Source organism: Apus apus, chromosome 1 (assembly GCF_020740795.1).
Source record: "Apus apus isolate bApuApu2 chromosome 1, bApuApu2.pri.cur, whole genome shotgun sequence".
In the NCBI taxonomy this organism is placed as follows: domain Eukaryota; kingdom Metazoa; phylum Chordata; class Aves; order Apodiformes; family Apodidae; genus Apus; species Apus apus.
In genome coordinates, this window is record NC_067282.1 from 143,583,505 (window position 1) to 143,606,171 (window position 22,667).

At 40.2% G+C, this 22,667-nt stretch overlaps 1 protein-coding gene across 7 annotated transcripts in view; it reads left to right on the top strand.

Annotated features, from left to right (window-relative positions):
* The window catches only part of BICD1 (BICD cargo adaptor 1), a 174,934-nt gene that overhangs the window by 135,431 nt on the left and 16,836 nt on the right, over nucleotides 1–22,667 (top strand). For 3 of the 7 annotated variants that reach the window (XM_051635400.1, XM_051635426.1, XM_051635406.1), the window contains exons 5-7: nucleotides 5,208–6,302; nucleotides 12,378–12,529; nucleotides 18,989–19,196. In XM_051635400.1, coding sequence (XP_051491360.1) covers nucleotides 5,208–6,302; nucleotides 12,378–12,529; nucleotides 18,989–19,196 — 1,455 coding nt within the window. Of the gene's footprint in view, nucleotides 1–5,207; nucleotides 6,303–12,377; nucleotides 12,530–13,617; nucleotides 13,692–18,988; nucleotides 19,307–20,238; nucleotides 20,430–22,667 lie in introns of those variants that run through there. The other 4 variants (XM_051635445.1, XM_051635416.1, XM_051635436.1 and 1 more) reach the window with 4 other exon arrangements.

Below are 22,667 nucleotides of genomic sequence, written 5' to 3' on the forward strand. Positions count from 1 at the left end.
GAATAGGAGCCTGAGATGCAAGCCAGGGAAAAACTCAAGCTGTGAGCCCTGATGCTGACATCATCTTAGAAAGGAGTACAGTGCCACACAGAGCAAGGGTCCTGCTGCCCAAGCTGTTGAGCATCTTCTCTGCCACAAGAGCATGAAAGGTTTTGGCAGAGTCAAGGAAACATCCAGCATTTTCTAACTGCAGGCCTCCAAAAACTGCCTCATCTAAAGGGAGTAAATATAAATCCTTCCCTGCTTAAAATGTAAAAGGCGATTTGGAAGTAAAGTAGAGCAAACCCAATTTTCAGTACTTGTAAGAGAACAATATATCCCTACGTGGTCTGTCCTATATTTGCTGAAGACTTAATTGTTCTATTTACTTCATTGCCAAACCCACTGTGGGAAGTTTTGATCTGAGCTATGACATGGCAAACGTCAATGACATCTAGTGCTTTGCACAAATAGCTTTGATGCAAAGTATACATCATTTAAGTGGAAAAGCTTGAAATTTGGAAATGTATTTCTGTGGAAAATTCTATCACAAACTTTCTCACTCTTAAAATGTAACAGTGTGTGTCATTTGTGTATATGCACATATATAAAAATATGCACATGTATGTACACAAACATTTATGTACATAATATGTGCACATACAGAGTATATGCAGCTTTTTATTTAATTGATAAATAAAATGTTAAGAAATAAAAAACCACAACTTCAGAAGAAATGTTTTGAGACATTCACATTTTAAAATACAGTGTAAGCATTTTCAGCCATAATTTACAATGAAGTTTATGCAAGATAAATTTGAAGTGAAAGCTAGTTAGAAATGAAAAAAAAACAAGATTCTTTGTGTATATTTTGTCTTGATTTTATTTATTTAAATATTGAGCTTGAAAATCAGCAAACTCCTAATTGAAAGATAATGAAAATGCTTTGATGGTTTTTGACTTGAACATTACTTATCTTACACTTCTTAAACAAAGAGTTAGCCTGCTGATAGTCACTCGCCACAAGCTATCTAAGAGTACCCTGGAAAATAAATATAACCATTTTTCAGTTACAAATGCATTGACAGGCCCCAGCACCCTCACACTAATAGCCACAACTATTGCTCAGTATTCTAATCATGTTTAAAGGTTTAAGGCTTAAAAGTAAAACTAGACCTAGCAGGAGACCTGAGTTCTTTAGATTCTGAAAAAGCTTACTGCAAAATGCTGATGTGTACTTTTTTAAAGTAATCATCTTCTCTTTGGAGTTGCAGCAGCTTACCTTGGGTCACACAAATTATATCTGAAAAATCCCTCTGAAATTTTTCCTCATAGTAGATGGGAGATTTAATCAGGTTCAAGCTTTCAAAAGGCAATTCTTCAGCAAAATTGGATTTTTCTCCTCCAAAGTGTCTTTGCTATGTGGTCTTCATTCAGCCACATCTCAATATTTGGTGTGTTCCTCTTGTTTTCCCTGAAGAGGCTGTAATATGTCAGAGTTGCTGAAGACACTGATTTGCTTGTGTGAACTATTATGTCTGTTGGACAGCAGGCTCCTTTTTTGAGAAAAGTAAACTTCAGATTTGCCATTTTGTACGTCTGGCAAATTTTTTCACTCCTCAATCTCAAAAAGAAGCCTTCACCAAAAAAGTTAGTGTGATAGATGTAATTCCTTCTTGCAGCTCTAGAATGCTGCTGCTCCATGATCTGGGCTGGTCCCTGGAAGAGATTTAATTGCAAGCATTCTGCTTCCATCTTTTAAATCCACCAGGTAACAAATATACTGAAAATTCTCATATTCCAAGATTATCTTGGAAAAGAGCAAGGCTTTCTGCTCTGGTTTCATGTTCAGTGGGAAGAATTATCTGCCTCATCTTTGAAGCCTAGGACTCCTCTCTTCCTTCCATGGTGATGCTTTTCTGTTCCTGAGGCCATCATCAAATTCAGAAAACTTGGATTAAAAAAAAAGTCAAGAGGCCTGGATTCTGACTTTCTTCTCCAGTTTCCTGCTGCTCTGATAAATATGATACATCTCAGATCCAGGGTTCTTGAGTTTTCCTTTTAACTTGTTTCAGTCTCCATTAGGAATTGTTCACTGATATTCGGATGTTATTAAAAAGAAATTTTAAAAAAGAGGATAAATAGCAATGGTAAAAATTGTTTCCATAATTACAAACTGTAGAGCAAATTGGGAAGAAAATCTCAAGTTGAAATATTTGAAGAGAAGGATACATCACAAAGTAAATGCAGATACTTTGAATTGCTTTGATTTTAATTTTAAAATTATAAAGGCCTTATTGCAGCTACTAACTTCAATATAAAAAAACTCCCACCAACTGGCCTGAAAAATAACTGCAATTCCTAAAAGTTTGCCGTGGGTGGAAATAAGAGTTTATTATTTTCTAGAACAAGAAATATAATTACCATACTTAGAAAAAGAAGAGCCCTTAATATTCAGAAGGTGCACTCAGGGCTGAGTTGGAGCTTTGGGTTGTTTGGGTTTTTTTTTTGTCCTTGTAAGTAGGAGCATGTATCTATAACTTTAAACAGAAGTGTATAATCTTCACCATAGTTACTGGACTAGAATAATTAAAATTCAGTAGATCTATTTATTTCATTTTACCTACTGTCCAGGCTGGTGCGTGGGTTTTGAAAGTTCCATGTTTTCTCTGGAAAAAATCCTTTCATTTGAAAGAAGTATTTGTTTCCAGAATACATTTCTGTTGAGAAGATAAATTATCATAAAGATCCCAGTTAGCTCTGTTATAGTTTTCCTTCATGGTAGAGTATAAGGGCTGAGATCAGTAATCTGGCAGGATTGATTCTGTCTGATTAATTTAAGCAGACACTGAAACACTGTGCCGCTGTAACACCAAGTTGTTTTCTTAAAGGAAAGGCTCTCTGGCTGTAAGCTTTAGATTTATTTTTATATTAGTGCAATCTACAGTTAATTTTGTACTTCCATGTCAACATGTGTTGACACATGTCAACATGTCAAAACAGTGGACCCATACATCTTATAAAGCAAACAGCATTTGGTATCTCATGTAGGGATTGTTATTATCCATACTATTTCTCACTGTAAGGTGAGACAGCCCTTTAAATTAACCAAAACTCAGATTTTCATGCATAAGTGTAGCTCACCTTACCAGCCTGAAGGAACCTTCATTATCTGATGTGGGTAATGCAATTAACACTTAAGCCTGCTATACCAGGTGGTAACAACTAGAGTTCAGCTGAAAGTTTCTGCTGAGAGCAGACCTGTGGCAGACCAGACTGCTCAATGGAAAAAACAAAGAAAAGCCACTTAAGAGTCTTTGGTTGGGTCACTCTTAGGCTCCCCAGGACAGATCTGACCCAAAACTCCGGGAAAAGAAATCACCTTCTAAGAAGATGCCCTCAGCAAAGGGGAAGGTTGCCCTATTTTGGATTTTCCCAACGAGAGTGGGATGACACAGGGCTTGAGTAGTCAGGGAGATGGCTGGCAGACTGAGGCAGCAAAGGGGGAACAATGTCAAATGGAGAAGTGTACCAATATACTCTTGGTTCTTGACTGTTTTCTTCTGCACAGACTGTGTAGTGTCTAATGTGGAGTGCCCTACATCTAGGGAGACAGCCTCTTCCTGGATCATAAATTAATGCTGAGGTTTGATCCTGTTGAATTCTTAAGCCATTAGTCACCTGTACACAAGAAAACTAGGCTGAATTTTTTTTAGATGTTTTTAACATGACTTCTGTTTTTATTGAAGTTTTTGCCTGCAGTTGATTGCATGTTCTAATAGAGGCCATGTTTTGAAAACCTGTCTGTAAAACCAGGGAATCATCATATGCTTTTGTGCCTTAAGACCTCTGGGCAGCAGCCACAGCTCAAAAGCCTCGTTATGAGAAAAGAGGAGTTGGAACCACTCCTTGGAACATTTTGTGAGATAGCATTTATACCTTCTCAGTCTCTAAAAGGCTTTTATTTTTCCTCAGTAAGATTCATGATAGCTGATTTGACTGTGTTCCAAACACTACCTGGGGGGATGCTGATAGGGAAGGAAAGACTTTTTAAAGGGTTTTTCAGAACTGACAGCTGTGAATTCTCAGACTTAGTAATTCAGCTACTCATAAAGGGAATGTGGAGTGTGTTTTTTTCACTGCATGTGTAAACACAGGGCTGAGATACTGCAACCATGGGACAGAAAGAGCAGAAAACCTGGTAGGCTCAGGATCCTGTTGCAAAAGCCATGGAAGGAAGAAGGATCCCGTCTCCTTGTGACTTCCTCTGCTTCCCAATTCACAATTCAGAACAGGACAAAGGCTTAGAAAGAAGTTGGAGCATTACACTTAAAACTTGAAATTGCAGTCTTTCAGGTGTGCTATCAGAAGTGGGAGATACCTGAGCAGATACAATTGTAATGGATTTTTTTGTTCACTTGCTTTAAGATGCTCTGTGTTAAAACTTCTAGGGGAGTCCTCCATGACCTCTTTTGCTGTTGGACATCCATATTTCTCTGTGGATATTCAGAAATTCACTTAATAGCTCAGAACCAGTGTTTTGTTAGTTATACCAGAAATCCCACTTTTTATGCCTTGTCTTTAAAAGGGTGGATTGTGCTTACAGTTAACTGCTGGGGATGAGAAGTCCTGTGAGTTGCACATGCTCAGTCTCATGATTCATGTTACATTCACACACAGCGGGTTATTTAATCTGTGGAAATATACACAGCCATTTGTTTACTGTATTTGCATACAGTAATCAAGCCTTAATGAAAGTTTTTAACAGTTAAATATATTAAAAAATTGGTAGAGTTATTAATGAGAAATAGAAATTAAAACTCCATTGAGAAATGTGTATATAGCAGTGGAATGGCTTATAGTTGACAGTGACGCAGTTCTTACGTTCGGGGAGCATCTGTTGTTAAAACTCCCCCATCATCACTCTAGCTGACTAGGCACTTACTTCTTGGGTACTAAGTATTCTTTGATCAGCAAGGTGTAAAATTGTGACCTAGTGATATTGCAAATTGTAACAGAGGCTGTGACTTTTATCACCCTCTAAGTGACACGTATCTCCCTCTGACTTAACTTTATGGTTCAGGTGTATATGGCTAAAATATCTTGGAAGCCCTCAAGTTGCACAGGCAGACTAGGGGAATGGAAGAAGAGATGAATGCGATTGCAGAGTTTGGTGTTCAGCACAGGTATGATGAGATCCTTGGTTTCTTACTTTGACTCTGTTGCAGGTGGAGAGAGAGAAGGCCATTCTCCTGGCCAACCTGCAGGAGTCTCAGACGCAACTGGAGCACACGAAGGGAGCCCTGACCGAGCAACACGAGCGGGTCCACAGGCTCACAGAGCACGTCAATGCCATGAGGGGGCTGCAGAGCAACAAGGAGCTGAAAGCTGAGCTTGATGGTGAAAAGGGCCGAGACCCCGGTGAGGAAGCACATGACTATGAAGTGGACATCAATGGCTTGGAGATCCTAGAATGTAAATACAAAGTAGCTGTTACTGAGGTAATAGACCTTAAAGCAGAAATCAAAGCCTTAAAGGAGAAATATAATAAATATGTGGAAAACTACACTGAAGAGAAGGCCAAGTATGAGAGCAGAATCCAGACATATGATGAACAGGTGACAAATCTGGAGAAGTCGACTAAGGAAAGCCAGGAAAAAATGGTCCACATGGAAAAGGAATTGCAAAGGATGACAAGCATAGCAAATGAAAACCATAATACCCTCAACACCGCCCAGGATGAGCTGGTGACATTTAGTGAGGAGCTGGCTCAGCTCTACCATCATGTCTGCCTGTGCAACAATGAGACACCAAACAGGGTCATGTTGGACTATTACAGGCAAAGCAGAGTCACTCGCAGTGGGAGCCTGAAAGGGCCAGATGACCCTCGAGGCCTCCTTTCCCCACGGCTTGCCAGAAGGGGGGTGGCATCACCCGTAGAAGCCAGAACCCCGACTGAGCAGGTGACGAAAGAGCCCGCAGAACCTGGCAAGGAGCAGAGCCCGACAAAAACACCCACCATTTCTCCTGTCATCACAGCCCCTCCTTCCTCCCCTGTCTCTGATACCAGTGATATCCGCAAAGAGCCGATGAACATCTACAACCTCAATGCCATCATACGGGACCAAATCAAGCACTTGCAGAAGGCTGTCGATCGGTCACTGCAGCTGTCGCGCCAGCGTGCGGCAGCTCGGGAGCTGGCGCCCATGATCGATAAAGACAAGGAGGCCTTAATGGAAGAGATACTGAAACTGAAATCACTCCTGAGTACAAAGCGGGAGCAGATTGCAACCCTGAGAGCGGTGCTGAAAGCCAACAAGCAGGTAAGAATGCTAATAAAGCAGTCAGTCTGGAACCTCTGTTATTTACACAGGTCACTTACAAGCTTTCCCAGGAGTATTTCAAGAGAGATTTTACTCACAGGTTAGTTAGCCTCTCACTCAATCATGGCAAGGGCAGACCTTCCTTCCCTCCCTCCCTGCCTCCTCTTTCAGCTCTTCAGCTCCGATTTTCTCAGCACACATCATTCACCAAGGGCACAGGCAGAAGACACTTTGCTGAGGAGCAGGAAAAAGGCATTAAGAGCAGGGAGGCAACAACTACCCCCCAGCCTGATGGATAGGCCTGTTCCTATTATTATTGTGAAACAAAAATATTCCCCACATTGGAAAACAAAACAGGAGGCTCTCAGGGACATGCTGACCCCTCACCAGGGCAGGTACTGCTGGAGTGATGGGGAAGCAGCATAGGGGAGACCACCTGGGCCAGCACCTCAGAGGGTGCCGGTGGCCCCTCTGGTGGGGTTTAGTGATGCAGATGGTCCAAGCAACCTGTTGTGTTCTTGGCTCTCAATAATGCTCCACAGGCTGCAAAACTTAAATGACCCTTCCCCCACCCCTGAAAATTTAAGGGGGTTGAAAATAAATGCCATAAAAGCTAAAGCAAGCCTCAGGAAGAGAATGGCAGGCATAAGACTGTGACCAGTGGCTTTGGACTGTACAGAAGCTTGACATTTGATAAGACAGTAGATGAAATGCTGAGTTATTTTCATTACAGGTGGCTGGCATTTTTAAAATTATTTTTCTCTTTAGTCAGAAATAATTTCTTCTGCCACTGTAACATTTTTAGTCATTTCAGAAATAAAATCAGGGGGCTGGTTATTTTAATAAAAGGGACATCACTATATGATAAAACTGACTGAAAGAGTAACTGCAAGGTTTGGTTTTTTTAGAGGGATTCATTACAAAGTTCTATTTTAAGAGAATAAAGCATTTCAAATGTTTATTTTCAAACTTCATACAGCTTAAAAAAAAATCAAACCACTTTATTTTTGATGTTGCACCAATGTAAATAAACTGAAAATTACTGCATTTTATATGCCAAAAGAGGACCATGTAAAAGCCTGTTTTTAAAGATGACTGTACTTTTTTTTTTTTTTTTTTTTTTTTGCTTAGTGTATCCTCCTAAGCCCTTTGTATCCATTTGATTCCACGTCTGCAAACACTTTAGCAAGCTAAATTTAAACATGCAAATTGTTTTATTTACTTTGGTGCATCTTCTTATGCCGAAGATTAAGTGTGAAGGCAGGAGGCTGCAGCAGCAAATCATCACACCAGACTGCCTGGGATTTTTCTCATGAAAAAGCGGCACAGGAATCACCACATAGAAGCATGAATCCTGGTTAATGGCTTGGAATAATATTAGCTAATGACAATGATGGGGTTTCAGTATTCAAATTCCCAATAGTCAAGTAATGTGAAGTTACAGTTTCAAGTTTGATTGCTGGATCTGTAACTGCATTTCTAGAGTACTGGGGATTTAAAAATTGCAGCAATATTTCAATATACATTGAATCTTTTATAGCATTTCCCCCCCTCCATTATAACATTTGTTAAAGATTAATTCAAGTAATTAAATGCCATTCCTAGCTAAACAATAATAGCTCTGAGCAATATATGTGGATTTTAATGTAATTAAAATGTAATTAAGATGTAATTGAGGCATATGGGTTTAGGTTCCAAATTAAAGATATTTTTCCATTAGCATACAATTATCATTTGTTTTCTTGATACTACTAGTGAATCTAGTTCAGTCTTGCTCTTCTGTTGTTGGCAGAAATGAGGGATCATCCTAAAACATTCTCAATGAAATGGGAAAAGTATATTTGCTGAGTAAGGAGGTGGTATTAATTAAATTTGTCATTATCAGATAGCAGCATAGATATTGGTAACTGTACAACTGGGTGTGGAATCTTGTAATACTGTTCATTCCAACCTAATATCAAGATCCTCAAACTGAAGTTAAAAGACATAATAATATATAAGGATAGGAGAAATTTAAAGTTGCAGAGAGGGAGGGGTAAGTTTTATTATGTGGTAGCAGTACTGCCAGCTTCAAGAGATGGGTGTATGCCTGGATCCAAAGCACATCTCATTTTCATAAAATGGGAGACGAGATTCCTCCTCTTGAGCTCTTCTCCTCCAAGCTAGCAAGCTTTTAGGTTGCAGTAGGCTGGGGATATTTTTCTTTTGTGGGATGCAGTTTAGATTAGCCTATAGAAGACACCTGGCTCAGTTTTTCACATTTGCTCCAGAGCCACAGAAGCCAGAGTCTGGATTTGTTAAAAACCTTCCTTGAGCCCTAATGAAGCTGACGTTAATATGAAATGCTGCCTTCACATCCCTTCTGCAGCACGGTGGGAAAGGGCTGGTGCCCGAGGCACAGGGACAGCTGGAGCTGCCCCTGCCAGGGATAGCCTGCAGCTGGGGGGCTGGATGCCCCCGGCCCTCCTCATCCTCCAGTGGGGCCACCCCACACCCCGCTGTGCTTTGTAGCAATACCGTCACAAAAAAAAAAAACCACAAACAACCCAAACCCATATAGTTAGCACTCCAGTGATGTTCTAGGTGAAGCTTTTTTGACTGAAATAATATTGGAAAGCAAGATGAGCGCCATCAAAGGCACTGTGAAAAGGGGAAGACTTGGCCTCCCTGGAGAATCTCGCCATCCAGGTCCTGGGGGACAAACCAGCAGCCGGCCCCTGGGTCTGACTTTCCGGGCAGTGTTTCAGTAGGGAAGTCACACCCTTGAACCGGGCAAACGCGGCTGCTATCTAGTGACCATCGGAAGTATTGCAACACCCGGTGAAAGCGGGAACGGTCTCTCTTCTGGCAGCGCGCTTCGCCGCAGCGCACCGGCACCCTCGGGTACCCAGCTACACAGGGGGAAATGGTTCATCACAAGAGAAAGAGATGAGAGTTTCTGCCTCCCGACTTCAATTGTGTTCACTTCTCCTCACAGTGACTTACCTGACGGCAGGGTAGCCCTGAGGGGCACTCCCTGTCTGTCCCCTCCTGCTGCAGTGGGGCTGGCATGCCAGCAGGGCAGTTGCACCTCTTAAATCTCTAATAACATATGATGAATTTCTGTTTGAATCTCACAAGATGTTGCCTAATACAATGCATTCGGCAATATCTGATGTTATTTCTTTTAAATCTAGCTAATAAACACTATAAAACACACATATATATATAAAAATATATATATATATATATATAAAAGGAGGGCAAGATTTCCTCTAGGAAGCTACAAACCGAAGCACGGGAAAACAGATTATTAAATCAATTGCTCAAAATAACAAGGTACATGTATCTTGCTAGCTTTCTTGCTTACCTCATCTTGATTTATGTATCCATTTATTTGTGTCTATAATTACTGTGTCAGCACCAGTTTTGTGAAGCAAACTCAATTAGCATTAGCATTCTCAAGTAGCATAAATTGTAAAGTAATGTCGAATTAATGTTATAACTTGTAGGACTGGTTCAGTAGTGGTTTTAATGCTGACTTCTAATAACATCCAGAAAACAAAGCTGCCTGTCAGGAGAATTTATTATCCTGAAGTTCTGATTGAAAACTTGAATTATTCTCATAGGTAAATGGTTAGATGGGAAGGAATCAAGTGAGCAAGACCTTCACATCTGTATTGGCAGTAACTACGACATCTCAAGCTCCCATAACTGAGATACTGATAAAAGTCCTTCAGAAACAATAGCTGGATAACCCTAGACATACAGCACCTGATCTAGAAACAAAAGCCCTGATGTTATAGAGAATGCTGGGTGGAAAGATTTAGTAGCATGTATGACTTCTGCACTGAAACAGACTACTGTTCTGCTTTCCTGTATGAAAAAAATACCACTGTACAACTTAATTTCTTTTTGCAACTTTTAAAATTTTATTATTTATTTATTTATTCAGTTTGGTTTGCTTCTCACACTGTTAGTGTAAGGTAACCTTTAGGAAGCTGGGTTTGGGCAAACATCTCTTCAGTAAGGATAAGGAGGAGGATGAAAAGGATGTCATTAGCTCTGGTGGCAGTGCCTTGGGTCCTGAGACGGGGGTGTGTGACCACCTCAAGCTGTGCAATTCCATGGCTGGGTTTTGGGGACAGCAGGGCTGAGCTCTGCTTGCCCAGGTTTCTCTTCCTGGATAATGTTTTGCACTCTGCAGGAGCTGGAGATCTCTGCTCCCTTCTGGCCTTGCTGTCAGCTCCAAGAGATTTCTTCTGCTCAGCAAATGCTATGTGCTCTGTGAACCATTAATCCTGTGTCTACAGGTGGCTTACTGAGTGGCTGTGTAGTTGGTCTGCCCAGTTCTTTGGCATGACTGGTCTCCTGACAGGAGGGTTGTTAACATCTCTCCTATCTTACTGTATTATTTACTTCACTGAAGAGTATTCACACACCTTGCTGTGTTCTCATCTTTTCTTTGTGCTCCCCATTTCCATGTTTGTTGATCAGAGGTTGCATCTTTATGTGGAGCAGAGTTCTCTGATTTCTCAGACACAATTTTGTAGTTAACCACAGCTTAAAATCAAATGCTGAATAAAGACCTGTTAAAAACAAAGCCAGGTCCTCAGTGTCTGCTTCCTTCTGGCACCCACTACTTGGAGGTGTTGAGAAAAGCTGCATTTATTTCAATATATCCCTAAGTAGTTGATTTTTTAAAAAATTGTATTGCTAATGATATCAAATTTGGCATGGAAAAACCCATCTATTTAAAATGACAGTAGTTACTAGTGATTGAAAAACAATCTTTTCTCTCTATGGGATCTAGTGTGAAAGTAGAGAAAACATTACTGGTGAATGTTTAACTGGGGAAAAAATAAATTGTTTTAACCCTGCCATTTCTAACTATGCTATTTCCCCAGACACAAATAAATAGAGTCATATTTTAGCTAATGTGTCTTTTAGTTAAGAGACACTGTTAGTGGGAAATGTATGGAGTTTCAGAAAACAGAGCTTAAAATAGATTTTGAACTGTTTGGCCATTACCGTTTTTTTGTCATGTCCCCTTGCTTGTTTCTTTAAACTAATGTTCTTCCACACTTCTCTCCCCTGATGATGGCTCATGAATCCCTAAGATCAACAACAGGGGAAAGTGATTGCCTATATAAAATGCTGCAACTCAGTATGCACTGAATTAATTGAAAAAACAACCATAACCCCTCTGGGTAAATGTAAAAGGGAACATGGCAATAATTTTAGATGTCTCATAGCAGCAGTAGGTATAAAGCCTCTATGAAATTCTGTATTTTGAATAACTTCAAATTTATACTAAACTCCGTATATAAAGAAGAAGGTTCACCTCTTGCAAAAAATATGACAAATATAGCTATTAAAAGCAGTAAGGCAGAAAATTAAAGAAATTTGATGGATTAAATTGAAAAAAGAATGCAGGCAGCAGAAAAAATGAAGGAATAGGATGACTACAAAACCTTGTTTTCCTGTTAAGTGAAAAATCTAATTTACACTCTTTTTTTTGTTCTTTTTTTTATAGTAGTTAAAACTGCCAAAATAATGCTGGGTTGCACAACAGGAGGTATGGCCAGTGCTCAGATATAAGAGCAAGCTGTCAGCTCCTGGCAGGCACCTGGGCCAAGAAAAGCCTCAGCTGGCTGGAAGCATGAGGTGAAACACGTTAATCCCACCTCAGCTACAGAGGCTGACTCTCATGTGCCTTGTGTCCTGTTTGCAACATGGTCAGGGGACACACCTGGTTTTTATTGTAGCTCAGACTACACAGTAGCATCCTTAAGTTACAGTAATTTAGTCACTTGCCTGAGTCCTCAACACACAGCTGCACAGTTTTGCAGAGATGTTTAAGGTACAGAGTTGTTGCTGGTGCATTGAAATTGGCTTTGTTCTTTCAATTGCTTTCTCCTTTCCTTGGTTTCATGGGGTACAACTTAAAAGACAACGTTAAAGGGTGCAATGAAGGTCAGGTCTAGATTCTTTTATTGTGTGAATGAAGAGGGAAACCAAAAGTAAAATCAACCAGAGCATCTTGGCTCTAAGCAGAGATCTCTTATCTCTCTATATCCCTGTTTGTGTTTTCAGACAGCTGAAGTGGCACTAGCCAATTTGAAGAATAAGTATGAAAATGAAAAAGCAATGGTTACTGAAACCATGACCAAACTACGAAATGAATTAAAGGCTTTGAAGGAAGATGCAGCAACCTTCTCATCCTTGAGAGCAATGTTTGCCACCAGGTAAGGGAAATGGTTTCACTGTCTGGCTCAGCACTGTGAAACTAAGTATGTGTGTGCTAAGTGAGAACAGACTTAACCCCATGTTCGGAGGAGAGACAGAAATTATTTTCTGCAAGGTCAAGGGTTTGCTGGATGAAGGTGAATGACTTTTACAGTATGCACTGTGCAAAACCTGCAAGCTTTCATGTGCTGTTGAGTGCATATCTTGGAAACTAAAGCTGAAGAATAGCAATGTCAATAAAACCTTGAATAAAGTGTTATAAATGCCAATATGAATCTCCATTATATTTGCATTTATAGGACTTTTTAAAGTGGAAATCAAAAGTAGATTTATGTGGCTGTTTTTCACATTCAGAAGTAAGTAGTGATTCTGTCATGTAAAGCGATTGTATGGTTAATGATGATCTTCAGAATCCCACGTTTTCATTATTGTGAGATTCGTTGCTTACCCCTAGTAAGTGGTTTCATCAACTAGCCTGTGCTGTAATCCAGCACTAATAAATGTGAGGCCACTGCAATGTCCCACTTTAGCATGAATTCTTATTTTATCCCATTGTGATACTCAATTTATTATCTTCTCCTTCACAGGATAAAAGTTTCACTTTTCTTCTGTAACATGGTTCCTCCTGGCAGGACAGTAATTAACAATCTCTCATCTTTCCTTCTCCCACACCTTCTTCAGAAGAGCTTTTGGTTTTAGCTGCTTTTTTAAAAAAGGTTACTAAAATTATTTAAAAAAAAATAAAATCCGATGCTTTTATCAATAAATCCTTAACTGCCAAATAAGGAAAGAAATTAGTATTAGCAGGAAATTACTCTGCTGTATGAAGGCCTTTTTTTCCCCTTATGGTCAAACACAATGCAGATTTCTTGCTTGTGCTTTCACCCATAAGTGATAAGACTTCTTCATGCCTCATGGCAACATCTGTCCAGTGCTCCCTGCAGTTTATAGATGCCATCTCACCTCTTACCTTCTAAGGTCCTTTGTTGCTCAGTGACAGCGGCACCAGCAGCGGGGAGAGGTGGGGAGGAAGGAGAAGGGACATTTACATGCCGTGACATTGGTGCTGTGTACAAATTCATCATAGGTTCATCGTCAGAAGAGTACGTGTAGTGCCATAATGGAAATGAAGAACCAACTCAGCAGGTGGTGTGAACCAAGGTAGCTCCATTGATTTCATTGACATCTAAAGATTTTGTTCAAGAAAGCAAATTTGTGTGTCTATTAGAAACGCATCTGTCAGTCTTTATTTGCAAGCTCATTAATCTAGGAGATACATGAATGTACTAACTCTACAAGATTACCTGGAAGGCTACTAACTCCTGAGGAGATGAGTGGCATCATGAGCATAATGCAAACAATGGTCTTGCATGGAGCAAAAAACATCAACCTGTGAGATTAAACAAGTTTGCCAGGATTGTTACTTAAAGGGAATGTTAGGTTGTTGGTGTACTGAATGCTCTTTACCCCATTTGGGCATCCTGAGTACAGACTTCTGCTGGGTTTATGACATATCCTAAAGCTGGTGGGAACCAGCAGCATCTTTTCTATGAGAATTAGGCTTACAGGCTTAGATGTCTTGTGTATAGGAGGCAACAAAGCTTCTGTTTCTCTTCTGTTAGCTATAAAGAGAATCTGGGTAACTGGCCAAGTTACAGATTTCCACTTTGTAGATGTCTAAGGTTAGTAGAGGTAAGTCCCACCTAAAACATCTACTGCTGCTGGTAAACTCCATGCCGTACTGACCAAACACTCCTTGCATGGCCTGTAGAACATGTCCCTGCCTTTAAGGTCATAAGCTTTGCCCAGTATTTTCTGAGCACAGTTATAAAAAATCATTAACTGCAAGGTCTTGCACATCAGTGCGCTCCTATAGATTTTTTTGTTCTAAAATACTCCTTTTCATTCCCTGCTGTGGAATCTAATGGCCTTTATAATTAAATCAATCTTCCTAAATGTTCAAATCATTGACTCATTCTGAATACTCCATTTGGAATAGCATTTGTTTAAATGACAGAGAACTAATATACTCTAGATGTCTGTTTAAGAAGAGAAAGCTGTTTGAAAAGACTCCATGCAGTAACATTTGATGCAATAGCAACCTTCAGCATAAAAAGCAATTTAAAAATCTTCTGTTAAGTAAAACAGTGGTTTCCATGGTAATCCTTCGTCAGATGGAACATACTCCTGAATTTATAGTTTGGGAGAACATCCCTCTGATAGTAGTGTTATATTACAGATCTGAAAATTATTTCATATATTATTTGATAGAGCAATATCCTTTCTTTTTCATAAGCCATCCTTTTCTGTTCATTTGGTCCCCAAATGGACATTTCTTCCTCAAATGCACTGGATAAAGGTCATGCCATGTTATAAACAGAGCACAGCATACCTATTTCTGGTCTGAGCAGAAAAGATGACACTTTTCTCCTAAGCTTCCCTATGCAGAAAGCAGGAGGCCTCATTTTTCTGTGATTTTCCCTGACACTTGTGCATCCTTCCGTTCCTTAAGTTTTCTTCAGTTCTTCCTCTCAAAAGTTCTTCTGTCTGGTTTGTACCTCTAGTTTTGCTGTTTTTCTTCCTGGAACTGTTTGCTTCCTAATAAAAAATCTCTGTGAATTTTATCTCTACAGCTTCCTTCTTCCCTCTTTATTAGCCTTGATCTCTTTCTGAATTTTTGTCAGACCTGTCAAGAATATGTTCTCAATAGGTTCAAACTCCCTTATCCCCAAACACCTCTCATAGAAAATGAAAACAACAGTGTATACAGCCTGTTTTCTGTGGGATGCATGGCGTTGGCAGAGCAGAGTTGAATTTCCTCTTTGATGCCAGGGCCACATGCTGCCCCTGCACTCTTGTCTTTAGCTTGCTTATTTTCTCCCAGGCTTCTTTTCGTCATCCTAGACCAGAAAAAAATTGTGTGACTGACCCTTTTCTGCCCCTCCTGTTTTTTCCCCTCACTCCAACCTTGAGGCACTGACCCTGGGGGGATCTGTGGGAGTGTGAAGCAGTGAGATGGGCAGCCAGTGTTTATCCAGAGGGCAAATGAAAAATAAAATATTTAAAACATGTTTTCCCATTTAGAGTAGGGGTTTCCCTGGGAGAAGTCTCGTGATGAAGGAGAGGAGGGACTACTTGTAAAGCAGGATCCTAAAGGGATTTGGGAGGGTAATTTTACTGAGTCGCTACACATGCTTGCTTTCCCAGCCTAAAAAGTGATACTCAAAAGAAGAGAGCAAGAAATATTAGCCATGATATTGCCACAGTCTTGACACTGCATGTACTGATTTTTATTCTCCATCCATCTAGACATTTTCTTATGATTAGTATTTTTTAAAAACTGTGCTGAAGAGATGGAATAGGAAGTTCAGAGAGATCCTGGAGGTATGCTAGATAAGGAAACATTTATGAGCAGAAAAAAAATATGCTTATATGGCTAGAACACGGATCTGTCACTGTCAGTGTCCCTGGGTTTTAGCTCAAGCTCTGCTATGATTTATTACACATAAGTGTAACATGATTTGCATTCCTAGATAAGAGAGACAGATGGAACTAGAAATCCCTTAAATTCCTATATAAGCTTCTTGGATCAGTTCATACAAAATAAGTGGACTTACGTGTCTGTCTGCTTCCTTTCTGAGACAAGAGAAATGAGAAATAGGTGAAATCTTGACTTTTGCTCTGGTGATAACTAGAACAGAAGACAGTAAGATTACAGTGCTGTTTATTTAATAAGCACTTGCAGCTTACACCCATTCTGGGGCAAGGGACAAACTGGGAAAGTGCTCAAACTCAGGAGGACATAATGTAACTTTTGTTATTCACTACTTTTTGAGTACTTTTGAAAGACCTAGTGCATCCTGGAGCCCTGTTTGGTCCACAGTGGTACCATGCCAGAAATCATCTCTCTTAGGAGCTCTTAACCTTTTTCTTCCTCAGTATGCTGTGAGACGTCACAAGTGTTTATAAAACTTGCGGGCAAAATGCAATAAGGATGTGTAATGCTTTTTAGTTTTAAATTGGAAACACTCCTTTTTATCCCATGCTTACACATAGCAGGGAGTATTTCAGTGAAGAGAAATGCAGTGGCTACATGCAGCATCTGCCTCCCAACACATGGAATAACCTTCACTGCTGCTGACTTCAAGGAGATCTGAGACTGTTAATTCAGCAGTTTCTGAAGTTAATTATGGCCTTTGCTTGACTGATTTAGGTTTAACCTTTCTGAACACTGTTTCTGAAAAAAAACCAAAAATGTATGCTTGAGCAACAAAACACAGAGACAATGGACCACATGTTTGTGAAAAATAATAGGAAACTTTGAGTCATGATGGAGGTCAGATGACTGGAACCACCCAAAAACTACAATGAACTGCCAAGAATGTGGGGTTGCTGTTATGGGAAGGCATCTAGAAAGGGCATATAATTAATGAGAACAGTTGGAAAATACTGTATTAGCAAGGTGGTTTTTGTCTCAAGTCTGTGAGGCCAGCTAGCAGCATAACAGTGTAACAGCAGGTAACCACAAGCAGGTTTGTCTAAGTCTGCTTTAGTAATATCCAACTTCATGGAGCTTATGATTTTTAACTGCTCCATTATGCTGTTGTAAAAAGCAGATGCCTACATACCAAGAACATATCCTAAGGCCTGAGGAAAACTAATCTTTTTCCAAAACCAAAATTGGCTTATTGCCATACTAAAGCAAGGCAGTTCATTCCTCTGGTAGCACTGTGCTACAGGTGTTGCTGCAGGTGTTACTTTTTGAAAATTTCAACAGAAAATATATTGGGGGGAAAAAAAAGTCTTCTTATCAAAGAGGAACAGGAAAGAATAAGAGAGATGGATACAGGATCCATCTGGTTACAAGAATAAGTCTCTGAAATTCTGATAATACAGACATTATAGTAATTCCTATTTCAAATGAATTGAATTTAACCTCCAGAATATGGATTTCATTGTAATGTCTGTCAAAATAACTGGCTAAAGCATCGATAGACATCTCATGGCTTGGAGCAGAAATAGGTGTGCAAGTTGGCTTTAAGCCAACTTATGTTTCAGAAATATCTCTTCTATCTCAAGGCTTGAATAGAGAGAGTCATGCTTATCATGGCCCTGTAGAAGAAAGCTTATACTGAAACTGTAGCTGAAACCATGGCTGATTTAGTAATTTTGGTTCCAGTGCCTGAATCATTCAAAGGATTCAAATTTTTGAGTATACTTTATTTCTGTTTCCCAAGGAGAAGATTAACGTTCCAGAGACATTAGTTTCATCCTTCACTTTGCAATAATTCAAAAGTTTATTCTGTCACATATTTTCAGAAGGAAAACTAACATTATTTTCTATGCTTGTTTTCTGAGAGTGATTCTGATAAAGTTACATCCTCATTCATTACACTATTGTAATTGCACAGCAAAGCTATTTAGATTTATACAGATCACATGAGGAGGAGATTTTACAAAAGCTGCATAATTTAATGTGAAAAATTCTTGGATGTTGCCACAACTGTCCAATGGTCAGACAGTACTGCTCTATCTGTGAATAATTTCACTACTGGTATACATTTAGCACTCCTAGTTCTTACTGATTAGATGGTCTATTGTTAACAAACTGAAGCTATTTCACATCAAAAGGTGATTAAGACCGTCCTGAAATGCCTTGCTCTTCCTGTTATCCTTAGGAACCATTGTTTAAAGCAGAACTAAATTCAGTCTTAAATGCTAACAAAATAAGGAGAAAGGTGGTTTTATTTAAAAGTCTATCTCAAAGGATTTAAAGCATATGAGAAAGACACAGGGTTTTGTGCAGATAAAAGAGGCTGAGGGTTAAAAAGGAGTAGGTGACCATAGCAATGGATACTTGGGCACGCCTCCCAGGGACTCAACAGTAAATGTGAAGTAACTTCCACACATTGGTATTCCTGAATAGTCCCTCTTTAATCAGTTAACAATGGCAATCCACTGAGGGGTTCTTCTTGTTTCACAAAATCTGATATGTCAAGTTTTCAAAGTATTTGTAGTCTTTTTAAAATATTTTTGTTCTTATATTTTGCTTAAGTAGATATTACTGGCTATGAAAAACAGTATTATCTAATGAGTAGACATTCTTATCCCTGGTGAGTTGCTAGCTGAACCAGCCCCCAAAATTGTTATTTGTCGTCTAACCTGGAGATAATCACAAACTTTCCCTCCAATTGCTAGTTATCTGCAGTACAAGCATATCATGTTGACATAGACTACTTGGATATTCTAGACACAGGTTCTCCTGCTGAATGGGAAGTGTTAGTATTCAGATCCAAGTCTAAATTTATTCCAAGTGGGAATGGAGGAATTGAGGTTATCTGCTTTCAGGATTAGGTTCAGCAAAAGCTTGGGTGTGAATCTGTCCCTGGAATTGTAATCACCAGTAGGGCTGGTTGTTGGACTCGTTCCCCAGATTTCTGCCTTGTTTGTTTTCCCAGGTGTGATGAGTACGTCACGCAGCTGGATGAGATGCAGAGGCAGCTAGCAGCTGCGGAGGATGAGAAGAAGACCCTGAACTCTCTGTTGCGCATGGCTATCCAGCAAAAACTTGCCCTTACCCAGCGACTGGAGGATTTAGAGTTTGACCATGAGCAGTCCCGACGCAGCAAAGGCAAGCTTGGAAAGAGCAAGATCGGCAGCCCTAAAGTAAGTGAGGAGGCATCAGCCACCGTGCCAAGCATAGACACTTTCCTCCTGCATAGTCAGGGCCCACAGCAACCAAACTTACTGGTCAGCAGTGGCACTCAGAGGAAAAGGTATGCATGCAGTGATCTTTACAGTACAGTGCAGTGGCCAGACTTTCATTAAAGTTGTTCACTGAATTGTTAACATTGTTCTTCTTTTTTTTTTTCTTCTTTTTTTTTTTTCCCCCCCATACTTTGCCTGGGGAGAAGGAGGGGGGGAGGATATGAATATGAAATTCAAAGCCTGGCAACATATGGTTCTGATCCACCTACTCACTATGTTATTTCCTCCTCCTTAATGCAGTGTTTTGAACTATATTCTGTCAGTGTCTCAGTGCATCTTGTATGTCTTTAATATTAGTGTGAATGTATTTTCTTTAATAAGTTGTCCTTAAGTTTTCCTTAAGGTTTTCTATAACAGGCATCTGAAAAAAAGGGTTGTGCTCTATGAGCATGACAGTGCTTAACACAAAAGAAATTGCATCTCTTTGTTAAGCTCTGGTGCTCACTTGTTCTTCATCAGTGCAAAAAGATTATGGATGTGTTCACTCAGATCAGTTTTGCTACATGGGAGCAAGAAACCTTTTGAAGGGGGATGGCTGCTGTTCGTAACCTAATGCAAATATTTTGCTGTTCAAGGAGTGAGCTCTTGTCTTGTGACTGCCCTGCCAAAGCTCTCTGTTAGAGAAGTCCTAGATAATCATTCACTTTTCTTATATGCTCTAGTCACAATGCAAAAACAAGAGAACATTCAAGGAGCCTTGTACTTGTCAACTCCAGGATGCTGAGATATAACCCAACCTCATCTCCTCCTCCCCTGTTATGTACCAGGATTTCCAATGCAGGCAAGGTGCCCTGCTGTGGAAATGATGTGGGGTGGCAACACTAGTTGGTTTTTACCTGTTAAGCAAATTAACATGATATTGTCATTCATGAGGCTTTGAAAGGTAATTAAAGTAAAACTCTTTTGTTTCCATATGTATTTTTCTTGGATCTCCTGCAAGAATATTCTCACCTTCCCTTTGTGATCAGAGCCATCCCAGGACTTCAGGGACCTACCTCCAGAAATTATTAAGAGCCCCCCCTCATCCCGCCTCCACAGAATCATATCTTCTGAGGGGCTCCCCTTCCATGAGTGAATTCATCCATGGGCACCGTCTCAGCAAGGAAAAAAGGTTAACCGTGGCCATACCAGGTAAACATTTTTTCCTTGGGTGCATGTGGTGCTGAGTGGTTAGTAGAGCAGAGGACCCTCCCAGCACTGCAGATGCAATCTAATTTGGGCATCTTCTTGAGACCCCGAAAGCAAAATGTCTCCTCCTGTGTCACCTGTGGCACGAGATGACATTCTGCTGGCAGCAGCCCAAACTGGTTCCAGATGCAGTGGGGAAAGTCCAGCTGTGGTATAGGTGGCTGCAGTCTTGCTGGCATCCACAGAGGCTTCACCCCTCTGCCTGGGTGGTGCTTTGTCTGGTGGTTGTGCTGGTAGTTCCCACAGAAGACACAAACCCAACGGGACAGAGGAGTCAGATGTTTGAGGACCAGAGAGGGAGGGATTGGCAGCGTGCAGGAGCCTACGCAGCACCTGTCTTCTGCTCACCCTGGAGCATTCAATCAGGTTTTTCTAAAGGGTAATATTAAACTCACAGAAGGTTTAGTTTATAGCAATTGAGTCATGAAGTTTATCTTTGCAAAAAGCTTTTGCTCTCAATTCCTGCCAAAATGTAGTATCTGCTTCAAGCAAGGCGTAGAAAGGAAATGCAAACTGGAATGCCATTTCAAAGGTTGTGACATCTTTCTTCTCCTGACAGACAAGCTAATCATCACTTTTCTTCTGTGCCTGAGCAGAACTTTTAGCCTTTAAGTGTGCGTCTTCTTGCCTGGTGGTAAATTTTTTCATTCTTTATTTTGAAATCCATTACACACAAAAGTAGAAAATATAAAAGCTAAACCCCATAAAGTGGTTGCTGCTCAAGTTTATTCCAGAAAGCTGACCAATACCCTATAGTATGTTAACTCTCTCACACAGTGCCAGCAGTATCACAGCTGCCTTTGAGTAGTGCCATGCAAGTGACACCCACTCAAAAGGACAAGTGTAAAACTGCAGAGAGTCTGAACAAGACATTTTCCTAAGGAGTGTTGCAGTAAATAAATCAAAGAACTGGTTCCTGAAGAGAAAAAGGTAGGGAAGGGGAAAGAAGCAAAGACTTTAAAACAAAATCAATGATACTCATCTTTCAACAATTCCTTTGTATTCTGTTGGCAATGGAAGACCATCTGCTCATTTTCTGCCCCAGACAGGAATATGTTTCATAAACACTACCAGTGTATATTGTATTCTTTCCACTTCAACCTACAACAGAATAAAGAAACATTTTTTTTTTGATGGACAATTAAATTTTTATAAAGAACTGGATTTTGTATTTTGTGCGTAAATCAAACTCCCCAGTTTGGAAATACGAGAATCTAGGCCCAAAAATGGCAGTCTTCTAAAATACGATTTATAAGGCTCTTCTAATTCTAATGGTACAATTTACAAGAGTGCCAGAGATTTTTCTGAACACTCAGATCTCAGCATTATCAGGGCCCATGGTAGAATCAGGTTGAAGATTAGGTAGGGAATTTTCCAGCATTGTTCCTACCATTTTCTGTAATATTTCCTATTGTTGTTAACAGATCAAAGGATTGATACACCAAGTAGAATTTTGTTGCCATCTGTCTAATTTTCTGTTTCCTGAAAGTAAGGAACAGTGAAGGATGTTATTCTGATGGTTTTATAGGGGATTTTTTAAAGCCTTTTAAGCAGAAATTGTTTCTTTTCTCAGATATGTGCAGTCAAGCAAGCCAGCAAGAAATGTAGCGACCCACACCTGCTTCTTCTTCAGAGAGGTTGCAAAGGAGCAGCATTCAGGCTCAAACACTTTGGAGCAGAGTAGAGCTCGGCTTGAGACTGTGTCCTCAGGAGCAGGGGAACAATGAAGCCAAAATTAAATGCACTCAGGTTTTGGGGTTTTTTCTTTTAAATTTATGAAACATTTCCTTCACATTAATATTTCACCCATATAGTGTGTTGACTTCCCTATCCTTTTTATTAGCTCCCAGTGTTCTGGGAACTGGAAGTCTGTAGCCAGGAATATATTTGAGGAGACCTAGAGCCAAAACAACTGAAGAGGTAGAAGCCAGGCAGGGTCCTCTGCCCCATTGTCCCCATGCAGCAGGTGAGCTGTACCTTTCTCTTCCACCTTCTTCTGGACTTGGTGCTTGGCAGAAGTGGCTGCCTTCACCATGCTCTGGCCCCAGCTTTGAGTGCTGCTGGCTCCCTGGTAGGGGAAAAGCTGGGACTCCTTTTGGCTGCCTTCTTCTGGGGAAGACCCTGGCATGAGAACTCACTAGTGAAAAAAAGACCTCTGAAGAAAGAGATTGCACTTTCCTA